Here is a 16,285-nt window from a genome sequence, read left to right on the forward strand (position 1 = left end):
ACCTCTTATATTTACCTCCTTGACTATTTGTGTGTCTATGTGTGGCCTGTCTTCTCCACTGGCCTGCAAGTAACTTGAAGGCAGACAGGAACACCTGCCTCATTCCACAGTTTTCACAGTGTCCAGCGCAGTGCCTGGCCTATGGAGATGCTACAGATATTGCCAAATATACGACTGAATGGATACTTTATTGTAATTTTATAGTTGGAGAATGAAAAAAAGCTCATATTGTTTTGCAAGACTAAGTAAAGGGGAAAACAACAACAACAACAAAAAAACCTCTGCACACTCTTCCGTTTGATGGAAGAATCAGAAGGTAATTATCTTCTAGGCAACGATAATTCTCACCCAAAGAGTAGAGAAAGTAGCACCAAGTCAGAATTTCAGGGGTTAAGGAAACCTGACACATCCATGCTTATCCAAAAGGGGTCTTGGGTTTGAAAACACTGAGATACACCAGATTGGAAACACAGAAGATGACATTAAGCCCTCGATTCCAAGAGACAAGAAAAGCAGCAGCTGCATCCCAGGGCAAGAGAGGCAAAAGCATTTTTCCAGGATTCCCAAGGGAATACCTGAGTATCAAGTTCACAAAATGTATGTCTGTATCTTCTCCTCCACACTCTGGATAAAAAATAGAAATAGAAAGGCCCATAACTGCTACCTAAAATGTTGGGAGTAGGGATATTTCTGCCACCTACAGTAAAACCCCAACATGCCAGCATTAGGGAACACTGGAATATAGTGACAATCAGTATATTGATTTTAAGTGTTCTAAAAGGTACTACTAACAAAGAAATCCAATAACCGAGTTTCATCAGTGTTTACTTCACAAAGGGTTGATCACAGAGCTTTTGGGGTGTAGGTCCTGTGAATCGCATTTTGTACAGCCTGCTCTAACATCTAAGAGGACAGCTGATTTCTTATGCAGATGCCACCATGCGCTCACTGTGTGTGTTAAGGAATCAGCTCCTTCTCTTGGCCTTGATATCTTTGTCTTCAGAGTAAGGGAGAAGCTACCACCTGACAGAAGCCACAGTTTTTTCTGAAGCTGAAGAGACATTGCAACTATATTTGCGTTCATGCATTCATTTGTCCATTTGTTCACTTACTGAACACATATTTCTGGAGGCCAGCTCTGTCCCAGACACTGTACTAGGTGCTGTCAGCATAGCAGTGCCCCAGCTACCAGCTAGGCACGTGCCGGCCCTCATGGAGATTAATTCTGGGTTAGAAGATAGATAATAAGCAAGGAGACTAAAAAACAAGGTAATTTTAGAGTGCTGAGTGCCGTGAATCAAATTAACCAGGTAAGAGCATAAAAAGTGACTAAGGTGTTAAGTTTCTGACACAATGTGGTCAAAGAAGCCCCCTCTGAGGATGTGCTAGCTGGGCAGAGGTTTAAATGATGCAGTAGAGCCAGCCTTGTGAAGGTCATGGGGCAGAGTGGTCCAGGCAGGGGAATCTGTAAGTGCAAAGGCCCTGGAACAATGATGAGGTTGACATGTTCGAGAAACTGAAAGAAAGCCAGGGATGCTGCAAGGTGGTGAATGAACGGGAGAGTGACAGGATCTGAGGCCAGTGAGGGCAGCCTGCGATAGATCTTGTGTGGTAAGGAATCTAGATTTTATTCCAAGTCTATAGGAAGCCACCGAAAGGTTTCAACAAGGGGATAATGCTGGATTCAGATTTTAAAGGCTCCCTGCAGCCACTCTGCAGAGAGGAGATGGCAGAGCTGGCAGGAGTAGAAGCCAGGAAGCCAGTTAGGAGGGCATGACAGAATCTCAGTGGGAGATGGCTGTGGCTTGAAGCAGAATGGTGACAGTGGTGACAGCTGTGGATGGACTATTTTTCAAGTAGGAAAATAGACTTTGTGGTGGTCTGGTGGTAGGTGATGGAAAAGGGGCATCAGGGACACCTGCTGGGCTTTGGGGCTGAACATTGTGCCTATGCTTCCAAGTATTTCCATCATTATTACTGTCCCTGGCCAGGTGCTCCAGACTTAAGGAAAAGAAATCCGCACATTTCCATGCCTCCCTTTCCTGGGCAGCTAATATGCTTCTCAATCCTCCACTGTTTTGCTATTTTAGAATATCCTTTTGCATCTTGGATTTTGGAGAAGCCCCTCAGAGGCCCAGAGGGGACCATTTGTCTTGGTCCCTGAGCTGCTGAAATATTAACATGCAGCATTTAACACCTACCTTCATCATCCCTGCAGACCTAGCCTTGAGCTCAATGGGCAGAACAGTGTGGTTCATCGCTTGTTCCTTGAGCCAGGCTTCCTCTAGGAATTAATGAGACTCATTCCCAACCCCAGGTCCTCAGGGAGTGGAAACACAAGCTGTCATGCACTAGTTTTGAAGAGGAAGATTGAGAAGGGGACTTGTTTGGCTGGATTTTTCTAATTCAGGGTACCACGTTGCCCCTCCTGGAGGACAGAGAGACATTCAAGGAGCCAGGTAGCATGTGGTAACCTCTGTGTCCATTTAGCCACCCAGAAAATACTTAGTGAAAGCCTGTGCCCTAGAGGATCAGGGATTTTAAATCCGTTCACTGTCACCACAGGGTTAAAATGAGAAGAGCTAAGTGGACAACGACCCCAGCCATTCTAGGGGTGAGTGAGGAAAGGGGGAGGTGTTTTTCATTAGAGAGAAGATACACTGCAGTCAGAAGGCAGTTCTTTCAGCATTTATTCACGCAACAAGCATTTATCATGCAACTATAGTGTGCCATGAACTGTTCCAGCACTATGATGCAGTCATGAACAGTTCTCACAAAACAGGACCCTCGTGTAGCATTTATCAATAGTTACAATAAAACAGGGTCTATACTTTGGACTGGGGCATAAACAACATTTGCGAGGGCCCTAAAGCTCCATAAAAAGAAATGACTCATCTTCCACACAGGTGAGAGAATTAGTTTATTTGTTGTGGGATGTTTGCTTTTTTCTGAAAGCCCCAATTAAAGGAGCTGTGACAAGAATCAGCCCCAATCTAAAGTATAATTCTTTGAAAATTAGGCCTGTGCCTTTTATTTCTTTACATCCCTCCCATAGGAACCAGCCCAGTCCTGAGTAAGCAGGAAACCCTGTTTAAGATTTGCGGATGGGTAGACTGCTCTCAGTATTTTGCTTTGTTGGTGTTATCCTTGGGTCAAAATCATCTGAGCCCCACGGTTCTAAGGCGGTGATGACAAGCATTTAGTTGGCTGCAGTTTCAGCCAGGCCTTATCCCAGAGAATCAGAGTGGTAAAGAGAAAGGCTCCAATATACAAAGGCTCCAGAGGATCCCAGTGACCAAGAGCCTTCCATCCCATTGCTGTATCCTTATAACCTCAGACTCCTGACTTCTGGCCCCAGCTCCTTACCTTAGTTGGATGACAAACCCAGGTTTAGCATGAATGGTCCATTCGCAGTGAGCATTTAGGGGATAGCTTTCCAACAAAATCTGACCCTTTGGGGCTCGCAGAACCTGGCCACATCCTAAGAAAAGAAGAAAAGATTGGGACATAAAAATGGAGGTCAATAGGAAAGAGACTAGAGAAGGTCTCAGCGAGACTTTGAGCACATGCCACACCCCTGAGAACAGGATGAATAGGGAAAAGGAAGAAGGAAATTAATGTTTCTCAAGCAGCTGGCAATGTGCCACGCAATTTACATAGATTAATTCATTTAATCCACCCAACAGCTTGGGAAGGGAAGTGGTGTCCTCACAATTTCCCAGCTGGGAAAACAGATAGATGATCAGAGAGTTAAATAAATAACTTGTCTAGCTACTAAGTGACAGAGCAAAGACTCAAACCTAACTGTGTTTGAATGTAAAGTTCGAGCCACCCTATCATCCTTCCTCTCCAGGCCTGACAAATGCCAGCCTGCTGCCCCTACCTTAAAAGGCTCAGAAAGTAGACCCTCCCCACAGCTCTACTCACTTTCCTCCACCATCCAGGCAGGAAATCAAGGCATTAATTTATTCTATGAGTAGTTATGTAATAAATGCCTCTTTAATGCATGACAGTGGAAAGGAGAGATGATTTCCAACCAGTTGGACTGGATTGATGATTTTCTCATTCTTTTCTTGCTCCCAACCCCTTTTGTTCAAATAAAGTCCTATCAAGATCACCAATAAAACTAAATGTATAAAAAAGGGGCTCCTGGTTAAAGCAGAAGTAGGGGCCCAAAACCCTCTACCCCGATCCTTACCTAGTCTGCTGAGTTACCTCCAAGTAATCCCTAAGATTTGAAAACCACTGTATTGAATAGTCTTTAAATTAGATCACATTTTCTAGTGTTAAGATAAGCACAGGTATAGAAAATGCACTGTGTTTTTGTACCCAAAAGTTTGGGGAAAATGTCTTGAAGTGGTTCTATGGAAAAATTATTTGGATTGTGAAACAAATGATATTCTCTACCTGAGGGTTGCACATTATGATCCTTGGGCCAAATACAGCCCACTGCCTCCTTTTGAAAATAAGGTTTTATTGGAACACAGTGACACCCATTCATTTATGTATTGCCTGTGGCTGTTTTTGGACTATCATGGCAGAGTTAAGTAATTATAGCAAGAGACAGTAGGCCCCATAAAAATGAAAATACTTACTATCCGGCTATTCACATAAAAAGTTTACCTTCCCTATTTCTATACAGAAATCCAGATTGCCTTCTTAAACTTGGATGCATAGTTATATTCAATAACTCCCCAAAAGTACAAAATTTCATAACTAAAAATAAAAATATTACTAGTGGATACTGCACCATGGAAAGATGACAGTAGTAATATTTCTAGTGTTAGGAAAAGAGCCCAAACTCCACTTTTGACAAAGCTATGAGGTCTGAGGCTTCTTACTTTTGTGAAAACTACTGCTAGGTCATACAATCTATCTCTTCACTAAGATCTTTATTGCTGCTGCCCTGTGCCAATGATGGGAAGCATCATCCACTAGTTTCCACTTGGGACTCCTGTCTAGCCCCAGCCTCCATCATCTCTCTGTGTAATCTCATCTCCTCCTTGATCTCCTGGTAATACGGTTTGGCTGTGTCCCCACCCAAATCTCATCTTTGTAGTTCCCATAATCCCCACATGTCATAGGAGGGACCTGGTGGGATGTAATTTAATCATGGGAAAGGTTACTTTCATGCTGTTCTTGTGATAGTGAGTGAGTTTTCTTGAGATCTGATGGTTTTATAAGGGGTTTTCCACCTTCGCTTGGCACTTCTCTCTCCTGCTGCCATGTGAAGAAGGACGCGTTTGCTTCCCCTTCTGCCATGATTGTAAGTTCCCTGAGACCTCCCCAGCCACACGGAACTGTGAGTCAATTAAACCTCTTTCCTTTATAAATTACCCAGTCTCAGATATTTCTACATAGCAGAGTGAAAACAAATACACCCGCCATTCACCCTTGTTCCCCAGCATACTATTGTCCACCTAGCATCCAAAGCCACCTTTTAAATAAATTAATCAGATCACATTATCTTCTTGATTCAAGCCCTCCAAAGGTTCTCCACTGTGCAGACACCTCCCTATGTTATTTGCAGCTCTGCCTTGCTGGCTGCCTAAACCCACACTCCTCCCAACCTCACATACCACTCATCTGGTTGTCCCCACTGCCCTAGACACAGCCTACTTTCTGTGCCCAACTCCGGCCCTTGTACTTGCTGTTTCCTAAACCTAGAAGGCTCATCTTCTTCTGCATCTCTTTCCTGTAAGAATTAAGCTTATATGATTGCACCACTGCACTCCAGCCTAGGTGACAGAGAAAGACTTCATCTAAAAACATAGAATAATAAAAATAATAAGTTCAACTGCCACTTCTTCAAAGAGGCCTTCCTTGCTATCCAGCTAAAACAGGCCCTCCCATTTCTATGGTCAATATTATTACTCTGCTTTGTTTCCTTCATAATACACATGCCTATTTGAAATTATCTCGCTTACTTGCTTACTCCCTTTGATGGAGCTGGGATCTTTTCTAGCTTGTACACCTAGAATGGTACCTGGCATATAACAGGTGCTCACTGCATATTTGTTGAATAAAAGGATGTTGATATTATCATTTGCATTTTCTCATTTAGTCTTCATAAAAAAACACAGAGAACAACACTCATCTCCCCATTTTCTAGATGTGGAACCCTAAAGATGGAGAAGTTAAGTGATTTCCCTAAACTCAGATGCCAGGAAGTTAGAAGACTGTAAATCGTTATCCTAATGGTAAAGCAGTGGTTAAGAATAGAGACTGCAGAATCTGACTGCCCTTGGTTTGAAACTCAGCTTTATTTTCCCTAGCTGTGCAGCCTTGGGCAAGTTACTTCCTTTGTCAGAACCTCAGTCAACTTGAATCAAATGTGAATAAAAGTGGCAGCTACTGTATACAGTTTTGTGAAGCTTAAATCGTGAATGGCAAACTCTTAGCAGGAAAATTAGTAAATGTTAGCTGTTTGTATCGAGTGGCAGAGCAGAGATATGACCTTGGATCTGTCTAGTATCAACGCTGAGTCTTTGCTGATATGTTAAAGTGTCTTAGGGGCATTCTGACCCAGTCCTCTCCCACTCCATTTTGAAACGGCAGAATTTTTCCACCCCTAAGAGAGATACATGGAATTTTTGCCCGCTCCCTTTTTGAAATGCACGTTCCTTCTCTGCACACCTCACACTCCTCATCGCCCCCATCTACCCATCTGCTGCTGGGCTACGGAAGTGATATGCAGGGTGTGAGAGACAACAAAAGAAGCCTTCCTGCACAGCCCCCGTCCCTCAGGGACTGGCAGCTTCCCAGCCTGTAAGGTGTTAAATCCCAGCTCCCTCAGCAAACCTCCTGCTGGGGATCCCAAGTTAGAACCAGCAGCAAATCCTGCCAGCCTGCTCCCAGTTTCTTCTCTCCATATGGAAGCTGGAAGCAGCCAGCTGTGCCTCAGGCCCCTCCCCAAATCCAAGGGAAGGCGGTGCTCATCCCCATTTAGGCTTCCTTGGCACATCCATTTGGGCTTTGGCCAGCTCCAGGGTCTCTTGCAGTCTCTGGAGGGCTCAGTCCCCATCCTCACCCAGAGGCCCGATCCCTGGCCATGTGAAATGCTGGACCACCTGTTCCTGTAGGCTCAGGGGCTGTCCTTCAGAAGCAGGAAGGATTCTAAACACATGCAACATCTCCATTCTTCTTAATGAGGTTCCTTTCACTCTGAATGGGAGGGCAGAGTTGGCCCCAAGATGGGGAAAAACTTCCAAACAACCAGAGACAAAGGGGCCACTTCTTGGAAATGTGTTTGGAAGAAGGAATATTAGGGAAACAGCAAGAGGAGGAGGGAGCTGCACTCCCTCCCCACATCAAGGAATGCCTTCAATTCCCTCTCCACTCTTGCCTCTACTTGGAGAGCTGGCGAGGCTGGGTGCAGGGGCAGCCTGACTACACCTCTCTGTCCAGGGCAGAACAGTGAACGCAGCTGAGTGTCCCTGCCAAGGAAGTATCGTTGGCCAACCTAGCAGGTGGTCCTGAGTCTGAAAGACCAGAGCAGGCAAAGAGCCTGGAAGATGTGCTCAGATTCCTTAACAATGTCTTACTGCAGGAGAAGAGGGGTATAGGTGTGTGGGCGTGTGTGTGTGTGTGTGTGTCTGTGTGTGTGTAGTGATATCTGTCAGTGAAGCTGGACTGTGCCCTGAGCTCTCAAATCCTGGCCTCATTGCCAATCTTTCCCCATGGCTACGTGCCCAAACAGGAGGGGCGGCTGGATAGACCCTGCTTCTACAGAAGTGAAAGGAAATCTTTATTAATTTCTAGACCAGTAAGACAGCTGGAAAAGGCTCTCAACAAAAATGAACACCCTTAGCCTCAGACAAAAGTCTTCTTATCTTCAGCATTTGGTGCAGGGGAGGGGATTGTGGGAGAGACACACACACTTCTAAGAAGTGGTTGGGTTTTGTTTTTCTTTACTGTTTCCTCTTAGAAAGAAAAGGAGGACTTGAAAAAATTCAGAGAGGCATTTGCATTTTCTTTCCTCCTTCAAAGATGACACAGTCTGTGATGCCAGCTGGGGTCCGAATCTTAGTTCGGCCACTTACTAGTTGTGTGACTCTAAAAAAGGCCGCTATATTTTCTGAGCCAAGGTCTCTCATTTGGAAATGAGAATATTTGTACCTACAACAATGTGTTTTTCTCACTTGTCTTAGGGATTAAATGAGATATTGTATGTAAAGCACTTAGCACAGCACCTGGTACATAAAAATGCTCAATAAGTGGCAACAAATTTATTTTTCTCGAGTCTTGTCTGGATCTGAGGCACTGATTGTTTTGGTCCAGGAATCACAGGGGACAGCTCAGGTTCTGACCCACTGCTCCAGGGCTCATGAGAGCCTCATCTCATCACTGGCTAGAACCCCAAACCCAACAGATTTAGCATCCCAGACAGTGATAGCAGAGCCAAGGCTTAGATGATGAAGACCGTAAGGGCTCTCACATCAAGAGATGGTTTCGTGGAGAGGATAAAAGAAGGGGCTCTGGGGCTGGCTTCTGAATTTTCATCTTGGCTCTGCCACTTACAAGTTGTATGACAGCAGAAAAGTTATTTATCCCTCTGTGCCTGAGTGTCTTCATCTGTCACATGGCTGTGACAAGGGTTGCAATGGGGATTAAATGAGTCAGTACAGGAAGGTACTCCGAATGATGCCTGGTTCATAGTAAGTACTAAGTGTTGGCTTTTATCAGGGGCTCAGGTGTTCATCAGGAACAATGACAAGTCCTCAGCTCAGCCTGTGAGTTGACCTATAACCCCAATCCACCTGACTCTATGATTGTTTATTGAATTGTCTGCCTCCCCCATGACGCAGTTCCACGAGAGCAGGAATATCATCTGTCCTGTTTATACCTCTGCATCCATCAAGTCAGTGCTCAATTACCATAACTACTAACTGAATGAATAGTTAGACCAAAAAACCAATTCAAACTTATTTCTGTCCAAACAAACCATATTTAAAGCCCCTCCCCACCACCCCATGTCAAATGGCCTGTCCATTCAGTTGAAAAAATGGTTGTTCAGAAAGAATAGCATCTACCACTTTGCTGCAGAAAGTCTTTCTTCACCCAAAGTTGCCAGGGTTATCACAAAACACTCACATGGAAATAGCCCTGCTAATACAACTCAATGGACAGGGTCTGGCTAGGGTAGCACAAAGAGTTAAGACTGCTAAATACTTTCAGTCTCTTTTCCCTGTGCTTCAGTTTGGTTGATTTCTATTGAACCGTCTTTAAGTTCCCTGATCTTTTCTTCTATTTTGACCAATAGGCCATTAATTCCCTCCAATGAATTTTTGTTTTATTTCAGATAATGCATTTTTCAGTTCTAGGATTTCCAGTTGGTTTCTTTTTTATAGTATTTTTCAGTGCTAGGGTTTCCATTTTGTTCTTTTAAATACTTTTCAAATCTCTCCTGAATTTCTTTTTCTTTTTTTATTATTTTACTTTAAATTCCAGGATGCATTTGCAGAACATGCAGGTTTGTTACATAGGAATACACGTACCATGGTGGTTTGCTGCACCTATCTACCCATCATCTAGGTTTTAAGCCCTGCATGCATTAGATATTTGTTCCGATATTCTCCCTCCCCTCACTCCCCAGGCCCTGACAGGCTCTGGTGTGTGTTGTTTCCCTCCCTATGTCCATGTATTCTCATTGTTCAGCTCCCACTTATGAGTGAGAACATGTGGTGGTTGGTTTTCTGTTCCTGTGTTAGTTTGCTGAGGATGATGGCTTCCAGCTTCATCCAGGTCCCTGCAAAGGACATTATCTCATTCCTTTTTATGGCTACATAGTATTCCATGGTATATTATATACCACATTTTCTTTATCCAGTCTATCATTGATGGGCATTTGGGTTAGTTCCATGTCTTTGCTATTGTAAATAGTGCTGTAACAAACATACATGTGCATATGTCTCCATAGTAGAAAGATTCATATTTCTTTGGGTATACACCCAGTAATGGAACTGCTGGGTCAAATGGTATTTCTGGTTCTAGATCCTTGAGGAATCACCACACTGTCTTTCACAATGGTTGAACTAATTTACATTCCCACCAACAGTTTAAAAGCTATCCTATTTCTCCACAGCCTCACCAGCATCTATCATTTCTTGACTTTTTAATAATCACCATTCTGACTGGCATGAGATAGTATCTCATTGTGTTTTTAATTTGCATTTCTCTAATAATCAGCGATGTTAAGCTTTTTTTCATATGTTTGTTGGCTGCATAAATGTCTTGTTTTGTTTGTTTGTTTGTTTTGAGACAGATTTTTGCTCTGTTGCCCAGGCTGGAGTGCAGTGGCATGACCTCGGCTCACTGCAACCTCCACCTCCCGGGTTCAAACAATTTTCCTGCCTCAGCCTCCCAAGTAGCTGGGAGTACAGAAGCATGCCACCACACCCAGCTAATTTCTGTGTTTTTAGTAGAGACAGGGTTTCACCATGTTGGCCAGGCTGGTGACAAACTCCTGATCTCAAGTGATCCACCGCCTCAGCCTCCCAAAGTGCTGGTATTACAGGCATGAGCCACCTTGCCTGGCCATAAATGTCTTCTTTTGGGAAGTGTCTGTTCATATCTTTTGCCCACTTTTTGATGGGGTTGTTTGTTTTTTTCTTGTAAATTTGTTTAACTTCCTTGTAGATTCTGGATATTAGACTTTTGTCAGATGGGTAGATTACAAAAATTTTCTCCCATTCTGTAGGTTGCTTATTTGTTCTGATGATAGTTTCTTTTGCTGTGCAGAAGCTTTTTAGTCTAATTAGGTCCCATTTGTCAATTTTAGCTTTTGATGCAATTGCTTTTGGCATTTTCGTCATTAAGTCTTTGCCCATGCCTGTGTCCTGAATGGTGTTGCCTATGTTTTCTTCTAGGGTTTTTATAGTTTTGGGCTTTACATTTAAGTATTTAATCCACCTTGAGTTAATTTTTGTATAAGGTGTAAGGAAGGGGTCCAGTTTGAGTTTTCTGCATATGGCTAGCCAGTTTTCCCAGCACCATTTATTAAACAGGGAATCCTTTCCTCATTGCTTGTTTTTGTCAGGTTTGTTGATGATCTGATGGTTGTAGATGTGTGGTGTTTTTTCTGAGGTCTCTGTTCTGTTCCGTTGGTCTATATGTCTGTTTTGGCACCAGTACCATGCTATTTTGATTACTGTAGCCTTGTAATATAGTTTGAAGTCAGGTAGTATGATGTCTCCAGCTTTGTTCTTTTTGCTTAAGATTGTTTTGGCTATATGAGTTCTTTTTTGGTTCCATATGGCATTTAAAGTAATTTTTTTCTAATTCTGTGAAGAATGTCAATGGTAGTTTGATGGGAATAACATTGAATTTATAAGTACTTTGGGCAGTATGGCCATTTTCACAATATTGATTCTTCCTATCCATGAGGATGGAATGTTTTTCCATGTGTTTGTGTCCTCTCTTATTTCTTTGAGCATTGGTTTGTAGTTCTCCTTGAAGAGGTAGTTAATGTCCCTTGTTATCTGTATTCCTAGGTGTTTTGTTCTCTTTGTAGCAATTGTGAATGGGAGTTCATTCATGACTTGGCTCTCTGCTTGTCTATTGTTGATGTATAGGAATGTTTGTGATTTTTGCTCATTGATTTGGTGAATTTTTCATGTCTTCATCCATTATAGTCATCTTTTCCTGTCAATCTTTTAGTGCATTTATTCTAAAGTTATGTAAAAGTTTCTTGTTTGAAAATTTCCATTTCATCACCCATGCTCTATTTCTTTTGACTGGTTGTTCTCTTGAATGTAGATCTTATTTTCTTGCTTGTTCACAACAGGAGATCTATTGTTTCCTTTGATTGGAAACGCCCTCTCCTCTATTAGGCTGGTGGGAGAACTGATCAGGGATGAATCAGTTTCACCCAATCAAGGGTTAAGCTGATTTGGGGCAGGACTGAAGCTATAATCTCACCAGAAGAGCCTTGAAATTCAAACCCCATAAACCTAAGGAAATCTCTCTTTGATTTTCATCTCCTCCTTCCCCCAGCTTCCTGCACTCCTGTGACTACAAGACTGGGAAGCTGTGAGCCCATGAGACTGTGAGACTTTGAGACCACAAGCTTATAAAGCTGCAAGGTGACAACATCCCAAGATCTCCTGCTTCATAGCCTTATTCCAGCCTCTGCTTGCACAGCCAAATTCCATTTAATAAAATACTTGGTGGAGAGGATTGTCTTTGCCTTGGAGTCTCTTCTAGATTTAAGTTCAACTGGTCAGCCCATAGATTCAAAAGTTTTCCTGTCTTCTCTTCCTCCTTCTCTGGTAGGCCCCTTCCTGCACTTGCCCTGCCCCCAACCTCAGCAGCTGCCTTCATGTATGAAGCATCCCGAATCTCTTGCTCATCCTGGAAGAATTCACCCCTCTGGAGTTTAAATTCTTTTAGATTTCATATTATGGTTTTAATGAAAATTGTTATTTTCTTTGGTTTAATCTAGTGATTTCTTACTGTTTGAGCAGGAGGGAAGGTCTTTCACATCCTTCTATACCTTCACCAGAAGCTGAGCTATGATTGATGAGTTCTTTAACAACATAAAATCCTCTGCAAAGATTTAAACATGAATTCTCTGTGGTCAAAGAGCTTCAGCACATAAAATATAAAATACTATTTGCCATACAATACTTTGTCTGGTGAAGACTACCTCCTTGTGTCCAGTGTGTATTCTCCAACCTTAAAGGCTTCTCTTTTATTATCTTTCTTCTCTGGCCCTATATTGATTTCTTCCCCTGCCACCCAAAACAACAACTAACAAATAGAGCTCATTTCATGGCTCTGGATTATAAGAATAGCATCCACCATTTATTGAGCACTTACTATATACCAGACTCCATATTAAGGGATTTATAGACAGTTCTTCACTTAATCTTCACAAAAACTCTCAAGGCCACTATGAGGATCCCAATTTTGTAAATGAGGAAATTGAGATTCACAAAGATTGGGTAACTTTGCCCAAAGCCAGGAAAGAAACAGAGATTCAAATCCAAGCCCAGGCTGCTAACTGCCACCTAATACCATCCCCAGTTTGAATCGACCTGGGCATTGTTCTTTTTCTGGGAGCATCAGGACACAAAAGGCTGGAGCGAGATGAGGCAGCTTTCAGTAACTCCACCCTAGGCGATTCCGCAGCTCCCCTGGAGGGCAGCCCGGAAAGTCAGTAACACACAGCTTTGTAAGCCTTCTCCCCACTCCCCTTAAGTTTGCTCTTAATCATTCCTGCTTATGGCTCAGGAATCAGCCTGCACAAATCCTCTTCCTCTCTGATAACTCGCCCTACAAACATTTTTGGGCATGGCTTATGGCCAGTTCCTCTGTTTCTCTGCCTCTGTCCAAAATATGACTAAGAAGATAAATGTATTAAGGACCTATAATCTCTCCCCATAAATCCTCTCATCTGGGTTGCTTTCCTAACCTCCTTAGATGCCCAGTATCCTTCAGGGACTGAAAGGCTGGGATCACTGCCATGCCAGCTAGAAGTGTGGCATTCTGGGTCGCTCTTGGGCCCTCCTGCTGCTCATCTTTTTTGATGGCCAAGGAACTCAGCCTAGGGCCAAGCTAAACCAACAGCAGTCCGGTGGTCAGCAGTGGAAGTCAGCAGAGTGGTTCCACTTCAGAACTCAACTTTTGAGTTTAAGAAACCCTAAGAGGAAGCCTTGGTTTCGACTTTGGATATCAGCACCTCTAATAGCCAGCACCCAAATCGCAGTTCCTAAATACAATTTCCCACTATAAGAAACCAGGATGCAGGGAGAAATAGCTTGTCTCAAGACCTGGGCATAGAAAATCAAGGTGAACTTAAAACATTTGAGAGTCAGGGGTAGAATGCAAGTAAGTGCTCAAGGAGCAATGAGGTGCAGCCTGCTTAACGGGCCAAATCTGAAACAATCTAAGCATCAAAAGAAAAATTATGATAACACTATGAAACAGAAAAAAATTAAAATTCATGAGTCTTATAGTGCAGAAAAAGAGAGAGAGAGCCAGATGTTGGAGAATGATAAAAAGTGGTAAATCCTGGAAAGGAGCATATGGATGTATACTATTCTTTCAACTCTCTGTAGAATTGAAGGTTTTACATTAAAAAGTGGAGAAAGGTAGAAAGAACAGCTCTTTTTTTTAATGGCAATAAAGTGCCAGTAGCTCTTAGTCTGGATATTCTGAGATTACTAAACCAATCTTTCCTGGGCAGAAAGATGTGAATAAGTTCTCTCCTGGGCTCAATAGCCTCAGGCCATTTGCCCATCCTCCTGGATAATACAACCTGCCAATGGTTATGCATGAATCAATTCCATAATGAATTTTAAGGTTGTCATTAGTTAGGTTAGTAATACAAACATTGTCAAGGACAGTGAGCAAATAAAGGTGCTATTGCATCTGTTCAGTGCCAGATGCTCTCTAACCCACATATAAAACAGCTCTGATCCTTCTGGCACTTGCCCGCCACTCCTCCCTCCTTCTAAGGCTCTGTATGGTACTCAGGAAAAAAAATGCCCAGACTCTTCAGAGACACTCAGAAGGAAGCGCCTTCAGGATAACGTTGTCTGAAAGGATCGCTTGGGCGCCATCTAGTGGGAAAATGCTTGCACTGCCATGGGGCTCCGGCGCTGTGTCCCAGCCATATGAAGGCGACCCTTAACGTAGGCAGGCAGCATAGTGCTCAGCACCAGGCAGGCATTCAACAAAGAGTGAAATGAATTACTTCTTCCTATGAACTCCCTACACATTTATTTAGTGCCAGTATGAGGTGAGGATGATAAGAACCTAATAACATCATATTGATGTCTTCTTATGGTCAAGCACTGTTTTCACAGATGGATTGTAAACTCATTGCAGAATCACTGTGTTCCCTGGTGACCAGCCCAGTGCCCCATAAGAAATGCTCCATCAGTGCTCATGGCAGTGGTAACATACACTGTGTGGAATAAGGCTTTCAGAACAAGCATAACGTAATTGAACAAGCAAAACTCAACCAACACAGATCGGATAGACTCTGACCATTAGTTTGTGTTCTTAATTTCATAGCATTGACCACACTCTATTTTTTTAACTTTAAAAAAAATCTCCTCTCTAAAGCGCAAGCTCTAAGATGTCAGAGACCATGCCCGTCTGGCTTATCATTGTACATCCAGCACCTGGAAGCATCCATTCAAGAAATATCTTTTGACTGGATGGGTAGATTAATGAATGAAGGTGTGAGCTCTCTGTTCTGCCTGCCTAGGTGATAGACTGGTTGCTCTGAGCCAGTTCTGCTGTCCTTGAGAAAGCCTGGACCCTCAAATGGACACAATCACCAGCCCAATCAATGACGCTCCATAAACAACGTCTCACACCAAGGTGCAACCCAAGATTTGACCAGTAGGTGCTATTTAAAAAGACACATGCTCAGGATTTCTGAATATTAATATTTTCTGTCTCATAACGTTTGGGTGACTGCTATCCTTGTTTTGTTACCATTTGCTGTATTGACTTCTTGCATGCAAATATTCTTTCTCTCCTGTCCCCTGCACCCTGAACAAACCCCCTTACTCACATGGAGTGACTGAAGTATTGTTTAGAAATATTTATCCACCCCTCTTCCTTTGGGGTGGCATATACTTCCCTACTTCACTCATTGGGAACTTAGCCATGTGACTTCTTTTGGCCAGTGGAATATGGGTGACTGTGATGTGCGCAGAGGCCTTATGTGCACCTGTGTGTTTGGCTTGACCTCTTGTGCTTCTGCGACCCACCCTGAGAAGAGCATCCCCTGATGGTTGCTGTCCCTTCTGCCTAAGCCCTGCAGCCTGGAGCACAACCAGCCCATGTCAGCCCAGTTGAAATCAGTGGAATGCCTGCCAACTCACAGACCCATGAGAAAGAACAAACATTTGTCCTTTGAGATTGTTAGTTACCCAGAAAAAAACAAAAACAAAAAACTGAACACTTTATCACCACCATCCCTGAAAGCTTCAACTTAGAAACTCTACTCTCTGATCATAATACCCATTCCACCTATGTGTTCCATTACTTCATTACCACCAAGCCTGCTTTTCCACTTAAGACCTCCTGTCCCTATTGCCCCTCTACCAGGCTCTTTCTGATTTCATGTCCTTCCCAACTGGGATCCTTGGTCAGTCATGTCTCAGCTTATTCTTGGATCAACAAAACAACTGGTTTTACTCCCTTCTGCTGCTGCACTTCCAGAGAGCATCAGCCAATGTCCTAACTGACTGCATCACCTCCCTAGGAACTCTGGCTTCGACTGGGTCCTCCGACTTGCTTGGATATGCTTTAAGCTTAACACCAG

The 16,285-nt window shown here is 43.2% G+C and overlaps 1 protein-coding gene across 2 annotated transcripts in view; it reads right to left on the minus strand.

Moving 5' to 3' along the window:
- PAMR1 (peptidase domain containing associated with muscle regeneration 1) overlaps positions 1-16,285 on the minus strand; it is a 94,239-nt gene that overhangs the window by 39,607 nt on the left and 38,347 nt on the right. For both annotated transcript variants that reach the window (XM_004050946.5, XM_004050945.5), the window contains exon 4: positions 3,367-3,481. In XM_004050946.5, the coding sequence (XP_004050994.3) occupies positions 3,367-3,481 (115 nt within the window). The remainder of the gene's footprint in view (positions 1-3,366; positions 3,482-16,285) is intronic.

The sequence above is a fragment of the Gorilla gorilla genome, chromosome 9 (genome assembly GCF_029281585.2).
Source record: "Gorilla gorilla gorilla isolate KB3781 chromosome 9, NHGRI_mGorGor1-v2.1_pri, whole genome shotgun sequence".
Taxonomy (NCBI): Eukaryota; Metazoa; Chordata; class Mammalia; order Primates; family Hominidae; genus Gorilla; species Gorilla gorilla.